This window comes from Felis catus, assembly GCF_018350175.1.
Source record: "Felis catus isolate Fca126 chromosome B2 unlocalized genomic scaffold, F.catus_Fca126_mat1.0 chrB2_random_Un_scaffold_44, whole genome shotgun sequence".
NCBI classification, from domain to species: Eukaryota; Metazoa; Chordata; class Mammalia; order Carnivora; family Felidae; genus Felis; species Felis catus.
The window spans coordinates 117,092-143,256 of NW_025408505.1; the positions used below are offsets into that span (position 1 = coordinate 117,092).

Here is a 26,165-nt window from a genome sequence, read left to right on the forward strand (position 1 = left end):
TTCTCTCTTTCTTTCTCTCAAAATAAACATTAAAAAATAACAAATAAATGAATATGAAGAAAAAAGACACACTCCTAACAACAAATAATTGCCCATAACAAATTGTTTCCCTTTTCCAATCCTTTCTCTTTGTAGCGTGTGTGTGTGTGTGTGTGTGTGTGTGTGTGTGTGTCTGTGAGTGTGTGTTGGGTTGGGGCGTGGAGGGTTCCAGGACTATGCTCTTATACTACCTAATGTCTCCACAGTGGACAGGCATAGTCACGCCTATCCCCTTGTGCATTCTCAGTGGCCACACATCATCATTTATTCAGTGTCTCCAGCTGTTGAATAATTGGGCCAATTCCAATTTTTTGACTTGCATAATTGTAGTGAATGGTATATCTGTGCCATAAATCTCTCTTTCTTTAGGACTGATCCCTATAAGCACAATTCCTGGAGTATAATTTATATACTTTCTTGAGGTATTGATTACAGTTTCCAATAGTTACAGTTTCTCTTTTTTTTAATTTTCAATATATGAAGTTTATTGTCAAATTGGTTTCCATACAACACCCAGTGCTCATTCCAAAAGTTGCCCTCCTCAATACCCATCGCCCACACCCCCCCACTCCCCATTAACCCTCAGTTTGTTCTCAGTTTTTAAGAGTCCCTTATGCTTTGGCTGTCTTCCACTCTAACCTCTTTTTTTTTTTCCTTCCCCTCCCCCATGGGTTTCTGTTAAGTTTCTCAGGATCCACATAAGAGTGAAACCATATGGTATCCGTCTTTCTCTGTATGGCTTATTTCACTTCGCATAACACTCTCCAGTTCTATCCATGTTGCTACAAAGGGCCATATTTCATTCTTTTTCATTGCCACGTAGTATTCCATTGTACAGTCTCTTTATTAAGTTGGGGCCTTGTTTGGGAAAGGAGGGACCCCAGAGACTGAGTGGATACCTGAAGAATTAGGAGGACAAGCCAGGATTGAGCCCATGAGAGTACCTAGGAGTGACCCATAGAGCAGGGAAGAACCCAAATCCCCCTCATATGACCACCCTGACAGCATCCCTATCCTATGTCCTGGAACACACCTCATCCAGGCCCCGTCCTGTGATGCACCCCAGCCACTTCTTCCCTCCTGTTCCGTAACTCAGCTTCTAAGTAGAGCAGCTGGGCCCTGCTTTCAGGCTAGGGGAAGATGCAGCCTGGGCCACTGCTGTCTGTTTGCTGGCCCTCCACCCTGGCTGGGCCTGTGCCTCTCAGGAAAGAACCTGTAAGTGCAGGTCAGGTCAATGAGTTATAGACCATCAGTAGGAAATGTATTTGAATGTATTCATCCAGATGTAGTTTTATTGGCAACAGCAAGAACCACTTGAACTTCTGTGAGCAAGGGAGACCTTTACAAATCACATTAAGTGCTCATGGAAGCTGCAGGATAGATAGAGCCTCAGCCAGGGGTTTTGGCACTGGGTATACCCCTCAACACCCCTCAGGCTCCTCCGGCAGTGACCCCCTGCACCTGCTAGCCCCAACCTTGGTATCCCTCAAGTTCAATTTTTGTGAGAGAAGGGGCTGTGCTTCCTGTTCAAGATACCATGTGAGGAGAAGCGGGGGTTCCTCTCCTCCCATAAAGTCAACTCAGGGAGAGTCCACTTGATCTGAAGCAGTAAGAGAGGCCACGGGCAGCAACCTATGTCTTCTCTGCCACAAGATGGGGCTCCCCAGACAGAGGAGATAGATCCTCAGAAGGAGGAAACTTGGGGCTCTCCCTGCAGAAAGAGAGAGAAACACCATTGAATGGGGAGCAGGTAAGAGAGGAGAGTCGTGAGGACTAAGGGGGAAAGGCTGCCATGAGCTGGGTTACTGCCATATTGGTCAGGGGCTCTGTGGTGGTTTGTTGGAAGTGGCCACGCTTCATCCTACTGATGTTTCCATCAAAACCCAAATTCACCTCCAGAAAATATTTTCAATACTAAGCACCAAAAGGCACTGGGATCCTGGCATCCAATGAGGCCCAAGATGCTGTGCACCACTGATTGCACAGAAGGGGTGGGGAAGGCAGGTGCCATGGGGCTGAGGGCAGCTCGCTTTGGCTGCTTTGGAGGGAAAGAGCTCCTTCAGTGAGCACTACAACATATGGTCCAAGGAGGAGCTGACAGTTCAGGGAACTCCAGAGCACAGATCTCAACACTTGGGACTATGTCCAGAGACACAAGCTGTGGGTGATGTCCAGTGCTAGGGCTGGCCTGGGTGTGATGGGTGAACAACAGTGCTGTGGGAGCCCAGTTGAGGGACACTCCACCCACACTGGAGGTGATAAAAGGCTTTCTGGAGGGACAGTTGAGTCAGAGGGAGCAGGGCGTGCCAGGCAGAGGGGACAGAGAATGCAGAGGTTGAGTCCATGGCAGCAGTGGGCTCACAGTGGAGTAACATGTACAGGTACAGCTAAGGATTACTGAGTGTCTTTTTGGGACATGAATCATGTCACTAAGTCACCATAACAATTCCATGAGGAAGGTAGAAATGCTGTCCCTCTTTGACTGAGGGAACTCTCCCCTTCTATGCCCCACAGAGAGGCGGAGGTAGGATTCGAATTTGGTGCTTGTCACCCCTGTGGGGCCTACCTGACAAGAAGGCTGCAATCAGATGCTGCAGAAGAGGCATCTCAGCCCTGAAGCTACATGAACCTTTGTTCCTGGTGCCCAGGGAGAAACCTCCTCTTTCTCAGATAAAGGCTGGCTGCCATTCCTTGGCCAACAAGCCAAGCCCCAGTCATAAGGGCAGGCAACACTGCCCCCTCAGTTCAGTGAGGTCTTCAGGCCTAGAGATTTGATATGGAAGATTTGCAGACCTCTGGGTTCCTGGGTGGAGCAGTGTGGACGGACACAGGGTTCAAAGGCAGAGAGACAGCAGTTCTAGAACCTGCTCAGCCTCTTTGTAGTTGAGTGACCCCACGGGTTCCTATGAGCCTCACGACCCCATCTCTGAAATGGAGAAAGAACTGATGTTGCTAAGTGGGTTGTCAGACGAATCACTTGAGAAATGATTTGTACGATTCTTGCCTGGTGCCTGGAGCACATGAAGAGCCAAGTGGAAAGGCAATCATGTTGGTGACCATTTATCCACATACGCGTTTTTCCTCTTGTTGATTTTGGTATCATCCTTAAGAAACAGATGCCAAAATAAGGTCAGGAAGACTTGTTCTTATGCTTTCTTCTCAGAGTTTTAGTTTTATCTCTTAAATTTAGGTCTTTGATCACTGTGGGTTCATTTTCTATATTATGTTAGGTGAACGTCCACCTTCATTCAGACATTCAAAGTTTTATGTGTCTGCATGTGTAAGAAGGGACATCTTCTAGTCAGCGTATTACTTTAAGTTGTTACTTGCATAGCATTTTCAATAGATCCCAAGGAAACTAGAGCATAGAAGCGAATAGGTAGTCCTTAAGGCAACTGGCGAAGACTGTGAACTAAGTCCTGAAGGAGATTAATTTGGATCTTCTGTTGAAATGGAGCAGTGTCCTTGTCAAGAGCAGCCAAACCCCGCCCTCTGGTGGTCACAAGAGACATTGCCGGAATACTGCTGGGCTGTCTGATCTATCTGCAAAGGAAGCCCCATGCAAAATTAAGACATCCTCACAGGATTCCAGGTAGATCAGAAACACTTCTGTAAAATTCAGTTTTCGGGGGCGGGGGGGGGGGTGCCTTGCAGGAAATCTATGAAAAAATAAGCCTCTTCCCAAGTGCATTATTTCGAGAAGTATTCATTGAAGAATTGAGTCAGGCACTGGGTTCCAGGACAGAAAAAAGAGACAGGGTGGCTGTCTCCCAAGACGCACAGAGTGTGGGGTGGGAAAGTGTTGGGAAGAACCGGACTATGTCACAGCTCTATATGTCTGGTTTAAAGAAAACAGTATATCAAAAACAAACCATACTTATGGACTCGTTTGATTATATTAACAACAAAAGATTTTAGAAAATTTGAAAACTATCACTCCATATGTCTGCATACTCTCATCCAAGTTAGACGACATCATCCTATATTCCCAGTTACCTTTTCACTTAGTAGGAGTGCATGATATGCCATATAGAAACCTAAATAACCCCACAAAAATGCTCTTAGAACTAGTAAATGAATTCAGCAAAGTTTAAGAACAGATATTCAATACATAAAAATGTGTTGAATTTCTATACATGAATAACAAACTATCAGAGAGAGAAATCAAGAAAATAATGTACAGTCTCTCAAAAAGAATAAAATACTTAGGAATAAATTTAAACCAGAAGATGAAAGACCTGTATACCGAAAACCATAACTCATTGGTGAACGAATTACAAGAAGCAGAAATAAGTGGAAAGACGTTCCATCCTAATGGATCCCAAGAGTTAATATTGTCAAAATGCCCATAGTGCTTAAAGCAGTCTGCACATTCAGTGCAATCCCTATCAAAATTTAAGCACATTTCCAAAAAAAAAATGTGAAAAGAATATTCCTTAAATGTGAATAGAACCACAAATGGCCCCGAATAGCCAAAGCCATCTTGAGAAGGAAGAACAAAGTTGGAGGCATCATGTTTTCTGCTTTCAAACTCTATCACAAAGCTATAGTAATCAAAGCATATGGCATTGGTATAAAAGTAGACACCTAGATCAATGGAACAGAAACAGAAAGCCCAAAAAGAAACCCACACATATGTAGCCAATTAATTTACAATAAAAGAGCCAAGGATGTAACACGGGCAAAAAGCAGTCTCCTCAATAGGTGGTGTTGGAAACACTGGGCAGCCACAAGCAAAGGAATGCAACTGGACACCTATCTAACACCATACACAAAAACTAAGTCAAGATGTATTCCAGACTTAAACATAAGAGCTAAAACCATAAAACTCCTGGGTGAAACTGGGGGCGGAACGTTTTTGATCTCCGTCTTGACACTGAGTTTTTGGATTTGACACCAGAAGTAAAAGCTACAAAGTAAAAACAAACAAGTGGGACTACATCAAACCAAAAAGCTTCTGCACAACAAAGGAAATCATCAGCAGAATGAAAAGGCAACATACTGAATGGGAGAAAACATCTGCAAGCTACATATCTGGTGAGGGTTTAATATCCAAAATATATAAAGAACTCATACAACTCAATAACACAAAAGCAAATAGCAATTACAAAATGGGCAGTGTTCTGAATAGATATTTTTCCAAAGAAGATATACAGATGGCCAAGAAATACAGGAAGAGATGTTCAAGATCACTCATCGTTAGAGAAATGCAAATCAAAACCCAAAGAGATATCACCTATCAACTGTCAGAATGGCTGTAATAAAAAAGACAAGAAATAACAAGGATTGGCAAAAATGGGGAGGAAAGGGCAACAATGTGCTCTGTTGGTGTGATTGTAAATTGGTGCAATGACTATGGAAAACAATATAAAGGTTTCTCAAAAAACTCAAATAGAGCAACCGTTATCACCCAGCAATTCCCCTCCTAGGTATTAATCAAAGGAAATGAAATTACTAAACTCATAAAGATATCTGCACACCTGTATTATTGCCACATTATTTTTAATAGCCAGGAGGGCATTATGCTAAGGGAAATAAATCAGAAAGAGAAAGACATATACCAAATTATCTCACGTATATGTGGAATCTGAAACAAAAAACAAGAAAACAAAATACCACCCCCTTAACATAATAACCCAAACTCATAAATACAGAGAAGATATAGATGATTGCCAAGGTGAGGGGCAAGAAGTAGGCAAAGTAGGTAAAAGGGGTCAAAAGATATAAACTAATAATAATACTATTTTTTATGGTTTTAAATTTACATCCAATTTAGTTAGCATATAGTGCAACAGTGATTTCAGAAGTAGATTCCTTAATGTCCCTTTCCCATTTAGCCCATCCCCCCTCCCACAGCCCCTCCAGCAACCCTCTGTTTGATCTCTATATTTGTCTCTTATGTTTTGTCCCTCGCCCTGTTTTTCAATTATTTTTTGCTTTTCTTCCCTTATGTTCCTCTTTTTTTTTCTCTTAAAGTCCTCATATGAGTGAAGTCATATGATTTTTGTCTTTCTCTGACTAATTTCACTTAGCATAATACCCTCCAGTTCCATCCACGGAGTTGCAAGTGGCAAGATTTCATTCTTTTTTCACTGCCAAGTAATACTCCATTGTATATATATATATATATATATATATATATATATATAGCACTTCTTTACCCATTCTTCCATTGATGGAAATTTGGGCTCTTCCATATTTTGGCTATTGTTCATAGTGCTGCTATAAACATTGGGGTGCATGTGCCCCTTCAAAACAGCACACCTGTATCCCTTGGATAAATGCCTAGTAGGCAATTGCTGGGTCGTCGGGTAGTTCTATTTTTAGTTTAGTTTTGGTTTAAAAAAATTTTTTTTAATGTTTGTTTATTTCTGAGACAGAGCATGAGCGGGGGAGGGGCAGAGAGAGAGGGAGAGACAGAATCAGAAGCAGGCTGCAGGCTCTGAGCTGTTTGCACAGAGCCCGACGCGGGGCTCAAACTCACGAACTGCGAGATCATGACCTGAGCCGAAGTCGGTCGCTCAATCGACTGAGCCACCCAGGCGCCCCTATTTTTAGTTTTTTGAGGAACCTCCAAGCTGGTGAGTAGCTGCACCAGCTTGCATTGCTACCAACAATGCAAAAGAGATCCTCTTCCTCTGCATCCTCGCCAACATCTCTTGTTGCCTGAGTTGTTAATGTGAGCCATTCTGACAGGTGTCAGGTGGTATCTCATGGTGGTTTTGATTTGTATTTCCCTGATGATGAGTGACGTTGAGCATTTTTTCATGCATCGGTTGGCCATCTGGATGTCTTCTTTGGAGAAGTGTCTATTCATGTCTTTTGCCCATTTCTTCACTGGATTATTTGTTTTTTGGGTGTTGAGTTTGATAAGTTCTTTGTAGATTTTAAATACTAACCCTTTATCTGATATGTCATTTGCAAATATCTTTTCCCATTCTGTCGGTTGCCTTTTAGTTTTGCTGATTGTTTCCTTTGCTGTGCAGAAGCTTTTATTTTGAAGAGGTCCCAGTAGTTCATTTTTGCTTTTGTTTCCCTTGCCTTTGGAGATGTGTTGGGTAAGAAGTTGCTGCGGCCAAGATCAAAGAGGTTTTTGCCTGCTTTCTCCTCGAGGATTTTGATGGCTTCCTGTCTTACATTGAGGTCTTTCATCCATTTTGAGTTTATTTTTGTGTATGGTGTAAGAAAGTGGTCCAGGTTCATTCTTCTGCATGTCGCTGTCCAGTTTCCCCAGCACCACTTGGTGAAGAGACTGTCTTTATTCCATGGGATATTCTTTCCTGCTTTGTCAAAGATTAGTTGGCCATATGTTTGTGGGTGCATTTCTGGGTTCTCTATTCTGTTCCATTGATCTGGGTGTCTGTTCTTGTGCCAGTACCATACTGTCTTAATGATTACAGCTTTGTAGTATAGCTGGCAGTCTGGGATTGTGATGCCTCCTGCTTTGGTTTTCTTTTTCAAGATTGCTTCGGCTATTCGGGGTCTTTTCTGGTTCCATACAAATTTTAGGATTATTTGTTCTAGCTCTGTGAAGAATGCTGGTGTTCCTTTGATAGGGATTGCATTGAATATGTAGATTGCTTTGGGTGGTATCGACATTTTAACAATATTTGTTCTTCCTATCCAGGAGCATGGAATTTTTTTCCATTTTTTTTTTTTGTGTCTTCTTCAATTTCTGTCATAAGCTTTCTATAGTTTGGGGCATAAATGTTTACAATTGTTAGGTCTTCTTGGTGGATAGACCCCTTGATTATGATATAATGCCCTTCTCCATCTCTTGATACAGACATTATTTTAAAGTCTAGATTGTCTGATTAAGTATGGCTACTCCGGCTTTCTTTGGTTGACCATTAGCATGATAGATGGTTCTCCATCCCCTTATTTTCAATCTGAAGGTGTCTTTATATCTAAAGTGGGTCTCTTGTAAACAGCATATCAATGGATCTTGTTTTCTTAACCATTCTGTTACCCCATATCTTTTGTTTGGAGCATTGAGTCCATTGGCGTTTAGAGTGAATACTGAAAGTTATGAATTTATTGTCATTATGATGCTTGTAGAGTTGGAGTTTCTGGTGGTGTTCTCTTGTCCTTTCTAATCTTTGTTGCTTTTGGTATTTATACACACACACACACACACACACATATATATATATATATATATATATATATAATTTTTTTTCATCTTTTCTCCCCTCAAAATTTCTTGCAGGGCTGGTTGAGTGGTCACAAACTCCTCTAGTTTTTGTTTGTCTGAGAAACTTTTTATCTCTCCTTGTATTTTGAATGACAGCCTTGCTGGATAAAGAATTCTTGGCTGCATATTTTTCTGATTCAGCACACTGAATATGTCCTGCCATTCCTTTCTGGCCTCCCAAGTTTCTGTGGATAGATCTGCTGCAAACCTGATCTGTCTTCCCTTGTAGGTTAGGAACTTTTTTCCCCTTTCTGCTTTCATGATTCTCTCCTTGCTTGAATGAGAGGGACTCAGGATCGCCAAAGAAACTTGACCCCCTTCTTCATTCCAGAGAGATGCCTGATATTCCACTGCCTCTAGGGCACAGGTTGCTAAGTGGATACAGCTCCAGAGCAATGGGCTTAGTCAGGCCCTGGGTGGTAGGTAGTTGAGACACTCTAATGTCTATGACACCCTTGTTTCCTAAGACTGTCCCTTCTCCCTACCCTCCCAAGCTCTCCTGTCTCCCTGAAGGAGAGTCCAAAGACCTTTTCCCTCAGGAGTGCTGGTTGTTAGGGGAGATACTCCATGGCAACAGGTCTTAGAGAGGCTTGAGGCCAGAGCTCTCACAACTCTTAGGAGCCCAGACAGAGGCAGTGCCCTCCTTCCTGGTCCCCATGTTAAATATTGATGCTGCCCTATTCCCCTGGGCTGGAGCCTAGTGTCTTCCACCCCTACTTGGCAATGGTTATCAAGGGTGGAAACTGCCTGGAGTTGAGGCTGTGGTCACACTGTAACTTAGAGGCCTCCCCACCCCCAACCTGAAGTCAGGGTTTTAGGCTCACGTGCAGGCTGGAGGAGGCTCACAGTCATAGCCATCAAACAGACACTGCAGAGTCACACTGTGGGTGGCACTGCCCATCCTGGAAGAGAAGCCAACACCGGGAGTGGGAAGGGCAGCCCTTCCAGGGGTCCGGGACCCCCAGGGAGCAGTCTTCCCCATCCCAATTTCCTCCAGGGCCGCTGCAGCCAGCATCACAGGCCCCATCTCCACCTCTGCCCTCACATCCCTTTGCTCCAGGCCTCTGACACCAGGGCCCTGAAGAGCTGGGAGGGCAGGAGCATCAGGAAGGCTGGGGACCCCAGCCCAGGGATCTCTGAGCAACTGCTATTGTGTAGGCATGGAGAAGGAGGGCCACAGCCATGAGGAGTAGGTGGGGTCAGGCAGTCAGGGCCCCCGTAGCCATTGAGGCAGGCACAGTGGGGTGGGAAGCCAGGCTTGGGGGAGGGCAGACACAGGCCACCATGGTGGCAGTGGTGGTGGCCACAGGAGGGGGCTCTGTGGTTGCAGGTGGGGCCGTCAAAACCCTGTGGAGAGGAGAGAGATGTTGGGGAAGGCCCTTGTATTATTCTTCCCACTCCCCCCCACCGAGCAAACTCTCGGGTTAAGATAACTCAGATGGTCCTAGAATCTCATATCTGGAAGGGGCCTCAGAGAACATCAAGTTTATATCAAGTCATTTTATAGATGTTGAAACCATTGTCCATGGTTTTTTCACATAATGTCATATTACACAGTGAAAACGGACGAACCACCGCTGTGTGCAACAACCTGGAAGACTAAACACTTAATAGAGTGGTATTAAATGAATATTATCTTAATCCTTGGACATAGGGTGATAAACTCTCTTTCTCTGGAAGCGGAAGAGGCTAGAGGAAGACATAAGTACATGTGAGTCATCGTTACTGTTGTAATTCTTAGGTTAGGTTCCTGGGTATTATGTTGTAAGAATAATAAAAAGAAGGCCATGCACAAACCAATGATGATAGTGTATCATGAACGAAGGCTTATGATTAACCTGATTTCATGCATCTGAGGTCCACGCGCACACACACACACACACACACCCACACGTAAAAGAACTTACCCAAGGTCGCCCAGCTTGACTCTGGGGCCTTACCTTAGGCAGTGCCAATGATTTCTGAAAATCCATTCATGCCACCACCTGATCCTGCCTGCCCCCCTGAACTGCTTCTGAGAGCCACTCATTGCCATTCACATGGGCTGGTTCTCATCAATAATTCCCACTCCAGTGCTCCCTAGACTCCCCTCTAGGATCCCACTCAGGCATTCTCACCTGGCACCAGTGTTGGGGGAAACAGAGAAGACTGCTTTGTGGTTACTTACCTGGAGGCAGTGGCAGGTGAAACCCAGGGGTGGTCCTGCTGTTGTCTCACAAGACCCTCCGTTGGAGGAGGGCCGGCTCTGGCAAGGGTCTGTCTCCACTTCACACCACTGGCCTGTGGTGGGTGGGGTTAGATGTCATACGCTACTTCAGTTATTGCCCCCTTCTTAGCTCATTACTGGGAATTGACCCAGTACTACCTGCACAGGAATGGATCCTGGGGCATATTCCCTGGGGTGGGGAGGCAGGGGGATGGACATGATGACTAGGCTGCCTTGTGGGTGGGGGTTGTCAACTCAGCTGTGCCACAGAGATGCCTACACACACCCTCCCAGGCCTCACCCGTGTATCCAGGCAGACATTGACAGTAGAAAGCATTGGCCAGAGAGTGGCAGGCTGCAGTGCCTGGGGGGTGGCAGGGCTGATCCAGACACTCATCTACGTCCCCTTCACAGCGCAGCCCCACAAACCCTGGAGGGCAGGTGCAGTAGAAGCCTCCAGGTTTGTGGGTGCAGGTCCCATGGTTGTGACAGGGCTGGGATTGACAAGTGTTGGATTCCTTTGAGCAGTTCTGTCCATTGTAGCCTGGGGCACACTGCGGGCAAGGAGGGCCAGACAGGGAACCAATAATCCAGCCCACCTCAACAGTACAGGGGATCCAGCTCAAGACAGTCTGCCCAATCCCTTCCCTACCTTCCAGTTCAGAGTATCACTCAACTGATCATCCATCACAGCCCTGTGTAGCTTCACCCTTGTATCTCAACTCCATGCTATACCCTTGTTCAACAGTGGGCAATTTAACCGCTCCAGCAGTCCCAAACCATCTTATGATACAATGCTATTAAACATAGTTCTGTTTTTGGTAAGACCTCCCTCCCTCAATCACACGCCTCACCCCCAGGCTCTGTCATGCTTTCTTAATTAATTTGTAAGTGTTTATTTGTGCCTACTTTGTGCCAGGCACTGTTGTAGGCCCTAGGAATATGAAGAAAATTAGAACTCATCCCTGCTTCCATGACTTTCTCAGTAAACCAGAGAGACAGCTAGCATTTATTGCATGATTTCTATACATAAGCTCATAAAACCCTCCCAACAAACTTGTATGTGAATTATCTCATTTGATTCTCACTTTACAGAAAAGGCAAATGATTCCTGGAAAGACTGCATGACTCGGCTAGCAGGTGGCAGAGCTGGGATTCAGTGCAAGTCTGTGACTTCATAACCAGTACCCTTAGCCATTTTCCAATTGTTTACCTTTCTGCTAGTGGGAGAAGGGTCATCGATGAGGTCTGTACCATGTGCTGAGTTCTTGCAAGAGGAAGGAGAGCATGTAAGAACGCAGTACCAGGCTTCAGAAAGGTGGAGCAAAAGGGAATTACAGAGCGTGAGGAGTGGCTGGAGGGCTGGGAGAAGCGGGTGAGGGGGTATCTTGGACATATCGGAGGGAAGGAGTCTCAGGAAAGGGGAGGTAAAGCTGAGTGTTGGGTGAAGGGGTGTTTGCTACTAATTAGTACACTGCTTTTGTGTGTTTGAAAATGGTCATAATAAAAAGTTAAAGAATAAAATTAAAAAGTTAAAGAGGATGGTTGGGGGATTTGCATCACACCTTTTATCCAAAGTTAGCCTTCTGAGTACAGGCATCAGGCTGCTTGGACTTGAATCCCAGCTTTGCCTCTTCTGCTCAGTGATCTGAACCACGAGGGAGAGGCCCAAACCCAGTCTGGAGAGAAGTTAAGGACATTTCCCTGAGGAAGGCACCTGTTGAGCACCGTCCAGTGGAAGTGGGTGGGGAAGGACACTGGAGAGCCAGTATAAGGGGTGTGTAGGGAAGCCAACAGCAGCTGGAGCAGAGAGTAGGAGGGCGGGGGTGTGGGGACATGAGACCTAAGAAGCAGGCAAGGCTGGGTCACACTGGCCTTAGATTTCACTATCAAAGAGCCACAATGGGGCGCCTGGGTGGCTCAGTCAGTTGGGCGTCCGACTTAGGCTCAGGTCATGATCTCGCAGTCTGTGAGTTCTAGACCCGTGTCGGGCTCTGTGCTGACAGCTCAGAGCCTGGAGCCTGCTTTGGATTCTGTGTCTCCCTCGGTCTCTGCCCCTCCCCCGCTCATGCTCTGTCTCTCTCTGTCAAAAATAAATAAACATTAAAAGAAATTTTTTTTTTTTTTAAAAAGAGGTGGGCAGCCACTGAAGGGTTTTAAGCAGGGGAGTGACAGGTCAGCTTAACGTTTTCAACAGAGCACCCTGGTAGTGGAGTAAAGGTTGAGCCTATAGGTGGACAAGGGGGGAGGCAGGGACAATAGGAGGGTGCTCCATGTGTGGAGGAGGGTGGAAGGCAGCAAAGGCCTAGACTGAGGCAGTGGGACAAAGGGTGAAGGAGGAAGGACAGAATTGAGAAAGATTTAGGAGGCAAAATGGCATGACTTGGTGGTTGGTTGGGTATGTGGGTAAAGGAAAGGGAAATGAATACATCACTACACGCCCCCTCAACTGCTTTTCCCACATCCACCCACGCTTGTCTCCCCTACTGCTCTCCTCTAGACCGGCTTACCTGGCAGAGATACCCAGTGGGCTGGGCCATGCACGTGGCCCCATGTTGGCAGGGCCTGGACTCACATGGGTTCACCCTGTCCTGACATACGCTGCCTTGGAATCCAGGGGGGCAGTGGCAGAAATAGGAGGAGCCACTGTCGATGCAGAGACCTCCATTCTGGCACAGGGAAGAAACTTCTGTGCCTGAGAAGAAAGGCAAACAGGGATAGACAAAGCTAAGTTAGGTTCTCAGGGGCCCCAGACACAGAGCAGAGAGGCTCATGGGGATCACTGGCATTCCTGGGGTGGGTGGAGGCCACTGGAGCCTGAAGAGTCAATAAATTCTGGTGCTGAAGAGATTAAGACATCAAGATCCCCCTCCTGCCTGTTCTGCCAGAATGGAGAGAGATACCTCTTGTTAAACTTATTAGAGCGTTATAAGCAACTGTATTCTTGGCTTAAAACAAATGTCAAGGAAGAAAGAACTCAGCGGAAACTTTAGGTGCCTAAGTCTGTCCCCTGAATTGGCATCCTGTGATGTTCTCTCACTGTGATTCCCATCCCCTAACCCCACAGTAGTCTCTTTCCTGAGTTCTGCTCATATTAAACTCATTGGAATGAGGGGGCGGTATTCTTTCACAAGGGGGTTGGCATAACATGAAAATGATTGGGAGCAGCAGTTGAGTGAAGTTGGGTTAAGTGTGATCCATTCTAGCTGAGTTATGATGATAGTGACAGAGTTGAGTTGCTTCACATGGAGTTATGTCTCAGTGGTTGTGATAAACTGGAGTCTTGTTGTCTGGGTTGGTTGGTGTTGCTTGAGTTGCTTTGAGCATGGTGATAGGAGGGCTGAGCTATAGAATCAGCAGTAGTGGTTGGTCTGTGTTACTTTGACTCTTAGTTGGTTGTTTTGGTCAAAGGTTGTATGTGGATGCCCTTAGGGATCGGGTAGAGAGGGACACCCTTTCTCTCTTCATCTGTTCCCCAGTTGGTTCTTGGGTTAGTACCTTGGCTCAAAGCAGCCTTCTGGCAGGAGGACAGTGGAAGGTTGCAGAGAGGCCCGGTCCATCCCTGGAGGCACAGGCACTGGAAGGAGGGCCCAGTCTGGAGGCAGTGGGAATTGTGTGGACAGGGCTTCTGGGCACAGATGTCCACCAGAGTCTGAGGTTTAGGAGACAGCATGGGGCAAGACTGAGTGTCATGTGTTCAGGCCCAGAGATGGTCTTCTGCCAGCTGCTCAAAATCCTTACCTGTCAAGCTCTCTCCTGAATGGTCTGGGGCCAGGTGATAGCCTCCCTCCCCCACCCCCACATCCCAGAACAGTTCCTGGGATCAGAAATCCTTTCCTTACTTCTACTCCATGCAAACCTCAAGCTAGAGCTCAACTCCCAGATTCCACACCCCCTTTCATGTGGTTACCTTCCCAAGCTCCCTGCTCTTCTAGTCCCTGAGACCCTCCCACTAGAGCCCATCAGCCACCGCCCTCCTCAGCACACTTGGCTCAGCACCCCTCACCTGGCAGCTGTCTCCTGTGTAGCCAGGGGGGCAGAGGCAGTGGGGACCCTGAGGACCATCTTGGCAGGTTGCCCTGTTCCTACAGGGGCTGGACAGGACAGAGACAAGGCATGGTGGGAGGCAGTCCCGGCAACCAAAGGGCAGGGAGTGTGTGACGCGGTGATGAGATAGGAAACCAGAAAGGGAGTCATAGTGAAAGGATGTGAGATGTGGAATTCAAGGCAGCCTGGAGCCCCAGAGGAGATGGACAGGAAGGGTGGGAAGGCTGAGGGGCCCCTTCCCTTCCTCTAGGGGTCTTTGCTCACTTGTCTGCACAGCTAGGACGGGTCCTTCCCTCACAGCGTGGGCCTTGGAAGCCCGCAGCACAGAGGCAGGAGGAGGTGCCAGGCCTGTTCACACAGGTACCCCCATTGAGGCACGGGGCTGGAGAGAGGAGGCTGTGAGGGGTTGGGTCCTTACCCATACCTGGCCTGTGACCTTAGTCACACCCCGCACAGGACATACACGCACTCCCTGCTGCCCCCATCAAAACTGCAGCTCGTGGTGGCCAGTTGATTTTTATCAGACGGCACCAACACACCCTGACCAGTTCCTCCATCCACCTGTGGCCCAGCCCCAGAACATGGTAGGTACTCACCAGAGGCACAGTGGTCAGTGCTTGTCTGGCAGCGGGGCCCAGTGTGGCTCCGAGGGCAGGTGCAGGAATAGCCCCCAGGGCTGGGGCTACAGGAGCCACCATTGAGACAGGGCCCTGAGTGACAAGCCGTTAGCTCCTCGCTGCAGGTGGGGCCTGAGGGAAATGAGTGGGGTCTGAGAAAGGGCATCCTCTTCTGTCTGTCTTCCTCCACTTATCTCCCCTTCCTTTTCCTCATCCCCATCCCTTTTGTCTTCCATCCAACCTCTTTTCTTTTCTTACCACCTCCTGCATATCGCCTGTGGTCCCTGCAGCACATGCCCAGTTCTCCTTGGTGGTGACCAAGACCCAGAGGCCTTGGACACATGCCTCTACTGGTCTTGCTCTTGATTAGAGGTGGCCAGCCCAGAATGTCTGTGGTTTGGGAAGGGCCTCACCTGTGTAGCCTGTGGGGCAGGTACAGTTGTAGCCCGAGGGCTGGGGGTGGCAGGTCCCCCCATGCGCACAGGGCGTGGAGATGCAGCCCCCTAGCTCTGCTTCACATTCTGGTCCTGTCCATCCCACATCACACACACATGAGGATCTGGTCATAACGAGAAAAAGAAGGGTGTTTTTCTTCTTCTGGTGATTTTTTCTTCTCCCCTCCCCACTCCTCATCATTGGTTAGACCCCTATGACTTTCTTTTTTTTTTTCTTTTTCATGTTCATTTTCGAGAGAGAGAGAGAGAGAGAGAGAGAGAGAGAGAGAGAGAGAGAGACAGGGTGTGAGTGGGGAGGGGCAGAGAGAGAGGAAGACACAGAATTTGAGGCTGGCTCCAGGCTCTGAGCTGTCAGCCGCGAGATCACAACTTGAGCCGAAGTCAGATGCTGAACTGACTGAGACATCCAGGCACCTCTTCTGTTTTTAAGTAGGCTTCACGCCCATTCCGGAGTCCAATCCAGCGTGGGACCTGAACTCACCACGCTGAGATCACATCCTGAGCTGAGGTCAAGAGTTGGAAATTGAACCAACTGAGCCACCCAGCTCTCTGATCTCTTCTTTTTTTTGGCCCTGAGACTCTGGTCCCCTTCTTCAGTGGCTCTGTTCTCAGCATTTTCCCCTTCCATACCTGCCTCCTGCTTGTTTTCTCCGACTATATGTATGAATATGTATATACATTTCTTCTATAATTTGTTTATTATCTGTCTTTCCTCATTAGAATGAGAGCTCCATGAGAACAGACACTTTGTCTCTTTCGTTTTGTGCTATTCCTCCAGTGCCTGGAAAAGTATCCACACATAGTAGATGTTCAATATTTGTCTAATGTATGATTTTTTTTCAAATTTTTCAATTTTTTATTTTTGAGAGAGAGAGAGACAGAGTGAGAGTGGGAGAAGGGCAGAGAGAGAGAGGGAGACACAGAATCTGAAGCAGGCTCCAGGCTCCGAGCTGTCAGCACAGCTTGGACGCGGGGCCTGAACTCATGAACTGTGAGATCATGACCTGAGCCGAAGTCGGACGCTCCACCGACTGAACCACCCAGGTACCCCTCTAATGTATGGCTAATTAGCCCTGGGATTTCATGTTTTTCTTCCTGTTCTGACCCTCTAGCCCTCCGTTTCTCCTGTTATTTATGAACTCTCCCCTCACGGGATAGCACTCACTAGTGGATCCCTCACCTTGGCTTTGACCTCAGAACTTGGCCACTTCCTTCTTCTTCCCTATTGGTCATTTCTTGCAGACTCACCCCTCCCTGGTTGTCTCCCCCTGGCCTAGCTGAGGAGGACCCAGAGGACAGTGGAAGGTTACCTCTGGCAGTGTCCGTGGTGGCAGGTGCAGTTGTCCTCAACGGGGGCACAGCCAGGGCTTCCGTCGGGGCAGAGGCAGTGAGCCTTGTCTTCCTGATCTTGGCATTTTTGCTTGGGCTGGCACAGGTTGGGGGCACACAGGGGAACCTCACAGAGATGACCTGGGGTGGGGAGATGGGTCACAGGGAAAACAGAGTCCCTCTATGTCCTCGATGGTGCCAAAACCACTTTTTACATATGACTTGCTCACTCCCCACGAACCTGTCCTTCAGTGGCTCCCTGTTGCCTCAGGATACTGTCTAACTTCCTTAGAATGGCACACAGGGTCCTGCATGGCATCATTTCGCAATGCAGTTACCTGCAGCTAAAACATGTAATCATTCTGTCTTGACAAACTCCTACTCATTCTTCCAGACTCAGCATAGCCATTACCTCCTCATGAAGCCTTCTCATCTCTAGTCTGGTTGGCTGGTCCTTTGTGCTCTTATAGAATCCTGTGCAGTCCTCTCTCAGAGCACCTGTGGCCATAACCAACAGGAGACTTCTTGGTCTCTCTGCACTAGATTTAAAGCCACTTGAGGAGAGCAGGTTTCTTACCAACTTGTGTCTGTGTCTGGCTGTGCATAGGAGGCACTTAATACATTCTAAATAAGCAAATGAATGGCTTCCTCTTGAACCCCATCCTGTTTCTGACCCTAATCACACCATTCATGTTGGGCCCAGTGTGGGCCCTGTAAATAACACCTGCTGTCAGCCTCAAGTTGTGCAGGTTTTGCATTGAATAATTTGAAGGGGTTCCATTCTCATTCTCTTTTTACAGTCCAACCCTTGACTATCCAGCAATGACCTCTGCTCCACCCCTAATGGACTCAACTATCCTGCCAGTCCTTTCTAACACCTCCCCTGCTTACCTGTGAAGCCAGAGGGGCAGAGGCAAAAGAAGGCTCCTGGGAGATCCAGGCAGCTTGCTCCAGTGGGGCATGGGCCACTCAGACACTCATCCACCTCGGCCTGACAGCGAGGGCCTTCAAAGCCTATGGCACAGCAGGAGGGTCAGGGACCTGCAGGGGAGTCTGCACTTGGCCCCCACTCTTCCCTCCAGTGTTTGAGCACTGGTCTACCTGGAAGACACTCGCAGTGGAATGATCCAGGCTGGTCCTGGCACTGCCCACCGTTGGCACAGGGAGAGCTTCCACACTCATCGATGTCCTCCTCACACCGGGAGCCAGTGAATCCTGGGGGGCAGGGAGTAAGTGGGGAGAGATGGTAAAGGTTCTCTTTCCTCTCCTCTCCTCTCCTCTCTTCTCCTCTCCTCTCCTCCCCTCCCCTCCCCTCCCCTCCCTTCCCCTCCCCTCTCCTCTCCTTTCCTTCTTTTTCTTTCTTTTGTGACTTTGGATTCATCAGGGAGTTTGTTACAAATATTTGTGACTGAGATGTACAGGTATGATTTCATGGATTCAAACAAGAAATTTAGAGTTAATGCCACTATTTAACCTTCTATTTACACAGACAGAAATAACATTCCTATGAATTGCAGTGAAGAGAATCTTGTTTCAAATGGCTTGGTTTGGAGGTTCATCTGCATGTATCATTATATAATGAAGGTACCAATCTGGGGGCTTCTCAAAGAGTGATTTGAATTTCAGAACATAACAGCATATCTTAGTAACTTCATTCTTTATATAAAGAAGGTATAACTGGCTGTGTGTGTGAATGGTGAAAATACTATGTATCAAAAGCATAAATGCAAGTCGTGGCCCCTCCCCTCAGCAGGAAAAGTGAACCTGGGGGGCTTCCCAGAGAAGACACCTGGGGCAGGTGGAGGTGACAGGAGGATGATGTTCCGCACCTGCCAGTTGTGTGACTTTGGGCAAGTTACTCAAGCTCTCTAGGCTGCAGTGTCCTCTTCTGTAAAAGGGGAATAATAGAACCTACCTTATGGTGTCAATGAAAGGATTAAAGGAGGTAATGCCTGAAAAGTACACAGCCAAGTGCCTGGCCTGGAGCAAATATTCAAGAAACATCTGTTATCATCACATCAGGGAACAGAGGGATCGATAATGGTGGAGAAGGAAGGCCGGGGGCAGTTTTCCCTGCATCCAGGGTGAGCAGTGCCAAGACCAGCCTGGGATCCCCACGAGCGGACTCTGGAGGAGGGCCAGAAGGGACGATTTGGGTAATTTGGCAGGACAGAGATAAAGGTGGATGAGTAGGCGAGGAAGGTTTGGGATGTAACAGAAGAGAGTTGGGGGAGCAGAGGAGTTGGGAGAAATGGGAGCCTCGTTGGCCAAGCCAGGGTGAACTTCAAAAGGTTTGGGATTGCCGGGCCTGCACTGTGGTTCAGGGGCCTGGGCTGAAGGACTGGAGTGGAATCTGTACTCACCAGGCAGGCAGACACACAGGAAGCCGTTGAGGAGGTCCTGGCAGTCAGCGTGGTTCAGGCAAGGAGCAGAGGCACACTCGTCTGTCTCCACCTCACAGAGCTGCCCTTCTAAGCCTGGGACATGGAGATGTGGTGCAGGCTGAGCCCTGCCCGGGCTGCTCACCCCTTCTGCCCAGGAGGACCAGGGTTCTAGAACCCTCCCAGGGTGCTGTGTGCCTGAAGGTTGGGGCGACGAGCCTGCGGTCCTGCTGCTCTGCTGTGTGTGGCTCTGCCCCCTTTAAATGAATGTGAAAGCTCGGGGGGAGGGCACCTGCTGGGACCCGAGGGGGCAGCAAGGAAGTACCTTTGGGGGCCATTCTCTGTGCCCAGACGGCAGGCTCACTGGGCTGGGCTAATGAGCCTGGAGGTCCTCAAGGTCAAATGAAACAAATGGGCATCTGCTTGGAGGTGAGTCATGCCCCTTGTTCTACCCCAGCAGGCTTCTGTGCCAGGGAGACCAGGAGTCCCCAAGGGGGGTATTTGAAGGGCATTTGGGTAGCTTGTTGGTCACATATTTGTCCTGTATCTTTGGGCTTGTCCTGGTATCCACAGTCTCACCCTGAACTGAAGCTGGATCAGCCTCTAGACCTCGGCTGCCTCCCACTTCTTGCCTGGGGATTCTGCTTCTGAAGTTCCTTGGTATCTATGACCTTGTCCCTTGGAGGACTGCATGGTTTTCTCAGCTTTTTTCCTTGGATGCTGCTCAGTTTAGGAAGGCTGTTTGGTGTAGTGGTTAAATCTACTGAAGCGCTGGGTTTGAATCCCGGCCATGCCACTTACTGGCTGGACAACTCACTTAATCTCTCTGTGTCTGTTTCTTGTAAAATGGATACAGTAACAATACTGACCTTAGAGGGTTGTTCCCAAGATGACAAAATGCATGTAAGATGTTCAGGTGGTACTTGGCATAAAGTAAGCTATTATTTTTTCGGTTTCATTCAGCTTCCTGATATCGGGTTGGTCACTATACCCCTGGGGAGACCTGTCTCCCTTAAAAGTAACTTGGAGGTAGGTGCAGCCTTGTGGCACTTTTTTTTTTCTATTGTACCAAATTCAAGCATACAGGCCCTTTGGGGTTTTAAGGATTTACTCAATCTCTACAGGGGAGAGTTTCTGTGATTAGGAGGAACATTCTGAGTTGGCATGAGCCGAGGCTGCTGTTGTTCTGCTCTTCCTTGATGGGCCTCTGTGCACAGTGGACCAGGCTGCGCACTTTACAATGACTATGAAGTGAATGCTCTCCTGTCACCTCCAGAGTTGAGCAGTGTACAACCTCAGTACCATCTGTGGCTGCCCTTCTCCTAGAGGCCATGGGTTTCCCAGAGTGTTCATCTTGGGTGGGGAGATGAGAAAGAGGTATTCTTTGATAGCTGATCCCAACTGGCCTGGGGCTATCTATGTTCTGGAGGGGTCATGCCTAGTGGGTTCAGGATTAGTCCCCTGTGTCCTCTACTCAGGGCCCCATCCATCTAGTACCTGGTGGGCAGAGGCAGTGGAAGGTGGCAAGCAGGTCCAGGCAGGTGCTGCCTAGATGGCAGGGCTGGGACAGGCACTCATTGTGATCAGCCTCGCAGCGGGAGCCCGTGTAGCCAGGGGGACAGAGGCAGTCAAAGGAGCCAGGGGTGTTGAGGCAAGAGCCGCCGTGTTCACAGGGACTGGGGCCTTGCTGGGCTAGGAGGAGAGGGGTCAGAAGTTCACAGGGGCCCAGGGCAGAAGGGCAAGGAGGCCAGACTGCCAGGGAAGGCACGAGGGCCTGCTTGTGGCAGAATGAACACAGCAGAGAAAGGGCTGGTGTCTTTAACACAGACGAGGACTAAGTGGGGCCCGGAGGGCTAAGCACTGGTGAGAAGACCGTGTAGGGAAGAATTGCCGAATCTGGACCAAATTGGGAAAAAAGAGATGATTGTATTTTTAATTTGAAAAATAATTTGCAGAGGCTGTTTGGGACTCAGAGAGGATCTGATGTGGGGGTGCCTTACCCATCTGACACTCGTCCAGGTCCTGGTGGCAGGTGGGCCCCGAGTAGCCAGGCTGACACAGGCAGAGTGGAGAGCCTGTCAGGGGATTGGTGCTGCACTGGGCTTCCCCGTGGCATGGCTGGCTCAGGCACATGTCCTCCATGTGGCACAGGAGTCCTGGAGGGCAGGATGGGCCGCTTGAGGATCCCAGCTGCCCCCCTTATGCTTCTGTCACTTGCCATCCTCACGGCCACCTCCCCGAGCCCTCTGTCACACCTGTGCGGCCAGGTGGGCAAAGGCAGGAGAAGGAGCCCACACGATCGATGCAGGTGGATCCCGGGGCACAGGTGGCAGCAACACAGTCGTCTAGGTTCTCTTCACAGCCTGTGCCTCCACAGCCGCTCACACACACACAATGGAAGCTGCCAGCTGAGTTCTGGCAGGTACCCCCATTTTGGCAGCGAGGGGGACCCTGAGCCTCACATTCATCCACATCTTCGGAGCAATCCCAGCCTGTGGGGGATGGGATGGGAAGGGGACAAAGGCTGGAGTTGGGAGCCCTGTGAGGAGGGGAGGCTAGGGGCTGATGATATGGGCCACGGGGGCCATGGACTTGGCTTAAACGACTCACCTGTCCAGGCCTCTGGGCAGAGGCACGTGTAGGTGCTCAGCCCATCCAGGCAAGTGCCCCCGTTCTGACACTGGTGCCCAGCACAGTCATCTGGATTCACCTCACAGCTCGGGCCTCGGAAACCTGACAGGGTCATGGGATTAGCGAAGGGAAGGGACCTCCCTGCCCCGGGAGAGGGGTGGCAGATGTGAGGACGCACCTTGGGGGCAGAGGCAGAGGTGGAGGGTGGAGTCTCTCCCTGGAACCAGCTGACAGGTGCCCCCATTGGGACAGCCCTTGCGGGGGCAGGGTCCTGGCTGGAGCTCACAGCGTGGACCCTCCTGCCCAGTGGGGCAGTGACACCAGAAAGATCCCAAGGTGTTATGGCAGGAAGTGCCTTTGGGGCAGGGCCCTGGGTCCAGGAAACACTCATTGATATCATGTTCGCAGGCATGACCCTCGAAGCCAGGTGGGCAGCGGCACTGGATCTGGGGGTACGTGGCCAGACACACCCCTCCATTGACGCAGGGATTGGCTGAGCAGAAGTCCCGAAGCTGGCACTGCTCACCTGAGGCAGAGGACAGAGGGCGCTGTTCAATCCCCGCCCCCCCACCCTCCACCCCTGCTGGGAGAATCCAGCTCTCACTCTGGATTATCTGTGTCTGATTTTCATGTTGCCTTCTCTTTGTTCCCATACGCTTTTTGCCCTGCTCCACCACCCCTTGCCTCAGTTTGGGCATTCTGGAAAACGGGAGCTGTCGTTGTTGGTGGGAGTACTGCAGGCTGGCCCTGCGGAGCAGACCTGAGACACAGTGTCCTTCCAAATTTGGTGGCCTTTCCTTGGTGGGGAGGAGAAAAGCAGCTGGCCTCCAGACTCGGCACCTTGCTGTGCCACCACCGCTGTGTGCCCTCAGGTGTGTCTGGCCTCCCTTGTCTGGATTTCCTAATCTTTAGGTGGGTACAGTGTTGCAGATAATGATAAGGAGACAGACGTCTCACGTGTTCCCCCCAGTGGCAAGGGCGGTGGTGGCGGCTGGCACTGGGCTAAGTGACCACCTCCTGAACATCACTCCCTTTCCTCCTCTCGACAACGTTTTGACGTGTGGACATCAGCTGGCAACTGAGGATGCAGAGAGCTTAACTACCTGATGCAAGGGCGCGCGTCTCATCGGTGGCAGAGCTGGCACTGGACACGTGGGCCGCTGCTCTGAAGCACATGGCTTGGCAAGTTGCCATTGACAGTCCTCCTTGTTGTCACACCACGAGAGGCTGGTCTCCCACCCCCAAATCCTCAGAATTACCCAGGCACTCAAACTATCTCCATGCCTGGGCCCACCCCAGACCCACTAAAGCAGCCTTTCTGGGACGTGGGCACCAGTATGTTGCAGGCTTTGCAGGTGATTGCTGTGCCTTGCCACGTTTGAGAAGCCTTGCTCTTCTAGTCCACCCCTCACAGATCACTTTCCTCCCCGTGTGGTCTTCACTGCCCTGTCCAGTCCTCTCTCTCCTGGTAGATCAGAGGAGCCTTCCTCTCCAGGGGCTTTCACCTCTGTCCCATACCCCTGACTGCTTCCCCGGGCTAGGACGCCCTGCCCACCAGGGGTCCCACACCCTCATCCCCGGGTTGCACCCCTCTTCCTTGCCTTGATACCCGTTCCTCTCTCTGGGTCAGATCCCTTCCACCCCCATTACACCTCCCACCACCACCGTCTTTCCAGGTGTTGTTATGGGTTCCTACTTGGAAGAATAAAGGCCAGATGCCCATTATGCAGAATCTAGGAGGTTCCCCTCTCCCTGCCTTGTGCTAGGCATTAACCCTCTAGCTACTGGGTCGAGGGGCCAGGCTGGGGCACTAAGGGGGCTATGGCAGTAGCCATTTACTAACGGGTTGGAAAACACTTCAACGTTTTAACCGTTGGTACAGCCATGCTGGTGAATGTGTCTCGGGTCAATGGTCAGCAAGAGGGCTTGTTGATTCTCACAGCGTCTGTCCTCAAAGGGGCTGGCTGTTTTGCAGACTCCAGTTCCATCTTTCCCACCCCACTTCCCAGTCCGGTGTTCCTGCCTGTCCCGTCCTCCCCACCACTGCAGTGCTCACCTGTCCATCCAGGCAGACAGGAACATCGTGGGCGGCCTGAGGCCTGGATATGGCAGCGGCCCATTTTGGAACAGAAGGAAGAACAGGGGTCCTTGAGTTGGGCCTGGCACCTCTGGCCAGTGAAGCCAGAGGGGCAGGTGCAGGAGAAGCTGGGGGCCAAGGGAGAGGGAAGGCTGGGGGAGCCTGGGAGGGCGGGAAGCAGAGCTTGGCAGCTGCCCCCATTCTGGCAGAGCTGGGCATCCTGGCAGGGGTCAGGAAACTGGCATGTCTCACCCAGGAAGCCAGGGGCACACCTGAGCAGGGGAGGAGAGTGGAAACTTAAGTCACTGGGTCCTCTTTGCCTTCTCTCCCACCTCCCTTCCTTTGCCTTCATTTGTTTCCCTTTAGTGCCTTTACCTCCTCCCTTTCTCCTTCCTTCCCAGTCCCTCCTCCTCCCCAGCTCTCCCTCCCCATTTCCGGTCTCCCACTCCCAGGAGACACACTCACTGGCAGCTCCCTTGTCCCTGAGATAGGCTCAGGCAGGTGCCTCCGTTGGCACAGGGTTCTGGGAAGTCCCCACACCGAAGCACTAGGGATGGAGATGAGGAAGGCATGGGAGTGGGGAGCGCTGTGCTCCCAGATTTCTCTGGGTGCTTTGCTGCCTGCAGCAGCCCCACACGTGCTCTCAGCCACCACCACTTCTGCACTTGCCTGATCCTTAAGGGAGTGGTGCTCTTGCCCTCGCTTCGCCCCGCCCCCATCCCAGGCCTGGGGATCCTCTGAGCTCCTAATCCCCACCCCCTTTCCTGTTTATTAGCCAGCCTTCCAAGTCAGCCTCAGGCTCCATCCCTTGGAATGGAGACAACAGGGCTCAGGAGGGGGGCCCAGGGGACTCCTGGAAGGTGAATGGCTGAGACATTGAAGGGATTTCCTCCCGGAAGGGCCCAGCATTGAGCCATCCGGGGGGTGGGGACAGCTGGACCGGGAAAGGGACTTGGTCAGCCCTTGACCTTCCCATGTCTCCATCTCCTGCTTTTTTCTCATCGCCTTCCCTAGCAGGTGGCCAGTCTTTTTCCCTCTTTACCTCCTAAATGTGATTGCAAGAGCCTGCTGTCCGCCAGCACTAAGGCCAACTGGGTTCTCCCTGAGGCGGGCACCCTCCCACCCATTCCCCAGACAGTCACCGCCCCTGGCACAGGCCCCAAAGCCTTGGTTTGTGCAGCTGCAGCAGCAGAGTCTTCTCTCCCTGCATTTGGGGGGTGATGGTGGTGAGATTCTCTTCCACCCGGTGTCCTCTCAAAGCATGGGGCTTGGCCCTCCGCCCCCAACCCATCAACACCCTCTTAAGGAAGATGGGTCCCGTCACCTCTCTACCCCATGCCTCACCTCTGGTCTTGACGACTGAGTGACACAGCAGCAGCAGCAGCAGTGAAGGGGGCTGCATTCCAGAGCACCGCCCCACACCCAGATCCTCTGCCTCCTCAGGCAAGGACCCTCAGAGCCCTCAACCGAGGCAGGAGCCACCTCCTCTGCTCCCATGGCCCCTTCCTCCTCCTCTGCCCACTGCAAGCCTCACGTCTGAGCTGTTTCCTGAGTCACACAATGTCCTGGACACCCTAGTGATGGGAGGGGGAGGAGTGGAACAACATTGAGGGGGATGAGGGAGGGGCCTTCTGTCCCTGACAACCCCTGGGGAGAGGGGGAGTGGGATGGTGTGGCAGGTGAACAGGACGGGAGCACCGGGCTGGGAGGGGAGGTTCTGGGTTCAGTCCCAGCCCTTCTGTTGTTGTGTGGTCTCCCCTTTCTAGAGATGAGAATGACAAGGTGGCTTACCCTTGCCCTGGGAGGGTCAGGGCCTGGAACAGAGGTGTGGGGTGCTGAGGCATCTTCTATTCCAGGTTAGTATCCGTGCTTCTTGGTCAATCTGCAACTTTCTATAAGTCGAAACCACTAACCTTGGCAGTGGGAATGCAGGGCACTCCTAGCCATTACCTTGGCCCTTGCTGGGGACTTAGTTTTCTCCTCTGGGGGAATGGGCAAGTTACTGGGCTGGTTCTGGGGGAAATCTTGGCCTTCCTTTGTTGGGAAACGTATAAAACCAATATCAATGATAAATGAACGTTGTCGGTACTGAAATGTGCAGTCTGGATTATCCAGCACAAACTGTATATTTAGGTAGGTTCCCTTCCCTTTCTCTACCACAGAGATCTCTGAGATGTACGGAATGTCAG

At 50.0% G+C, this 26,165-nt stretch overlaps 1 protein-coding gene and 1 long non-coding RNA gene across 8 annotated transcripts; one reads left to right on the top strand and one right to left on the bottom strand.

Annotated features, from left to right (window-relative positions):
- Positions 1–1,299: 1,299 nt before the first annotated feature.
- LOC123383580 (neurogenic locus notch homolog protein 4-like) lies at positions 1,300–25,489 on the bottom strand. 7 transcript variants are annotated; one of them, XM_045051490.1, is made up of 21 exons: positions 25,321–25,489; positions 24,442–24,523; positions 23,956–24,248; positions 22,078–22,425; positions 21,879–22,001; positions 21,524–21,760; positions 21,269–21,424; positions 20,766–20,960; positions 19,251–19,364; positions 17,989–18,102; positions 17,779–17,901; positions 16,869–17,028; positions 15,517–15,662; positions 15,083–15,235; positions 14,751–14,868; positions 14,446–14,533; positions 13,938–14,091; positions 12,950–13,134; positions 10,741–10,993; positions 10,401–10,513; positions 1,300–1,750 (listed from the first exon to the last, which is right to left on the bottom strand). In XM_045051490.1, the coding sequence occupies exons 1-21, from the start codon at positions 25,376–25,378 to the stop codon at positions 1,724–1,726; spliced, it is 3,240 nt and encodes a 1,079-aa protein (XP_044907425.1). In that variant the 5' UTR covers positions 25,379–25,489; the 3' UTR covers positions 1,300–1,723. The 7 variants fall into 7 exon arrangements, with proteins under 7 accessions (XP_044907425.1, XP_044907423.1, XP_044907427.1 ...); XM_045051488.1 differs by having other exon boundaries at positions 1,300–3,582; XM_045051487.1 differs by lacking the exon at positions 1,300–1,750 and adding an exon at positions 9,205–9,580.
- Positions 19,362–23,631, top strand: LOC123383582. The gene is made up of 3 exons (XR_006593428.1): positions 19,362–20,297; positions 22,589–22,771; positions 22,971–23,631. It is a non-coding gene; the product is annotated as an uncharacterized LOC123383582 (long non-coding RNA).
- Positions 25,490–26,165: the final 676 nt, after the last annotated feature.

What these genes read in the sequence shown, in the direction of transcription:
- LOC123383580 (XM_045051487.1), bottom strand. Translation starts at nt 25,378, where the DNA reads ATGCAGCCCCCTTCACTGCTGCTGCTGCTGCTGTGTCACTCAGTCGTC. An exon ending in CTGCCCAGAGGCCTGGACAG is followed by an intron (nt 21,761 to 21,878) that starts GTGAGTCGTTTA and finishes CATCCCCCACAG; the next exon opens with GCTGGGATTGCTCCGAAGAT. An exon ending in GAAGGCTGCTTTGAGCCAAG is followed by an intron (nt 13,135 to 13,937) that starts GTACTAACCCAA and finishes CTTTCTTCTCAG; the next exon opens with GCACAGAAGTTTCTTCCCTG.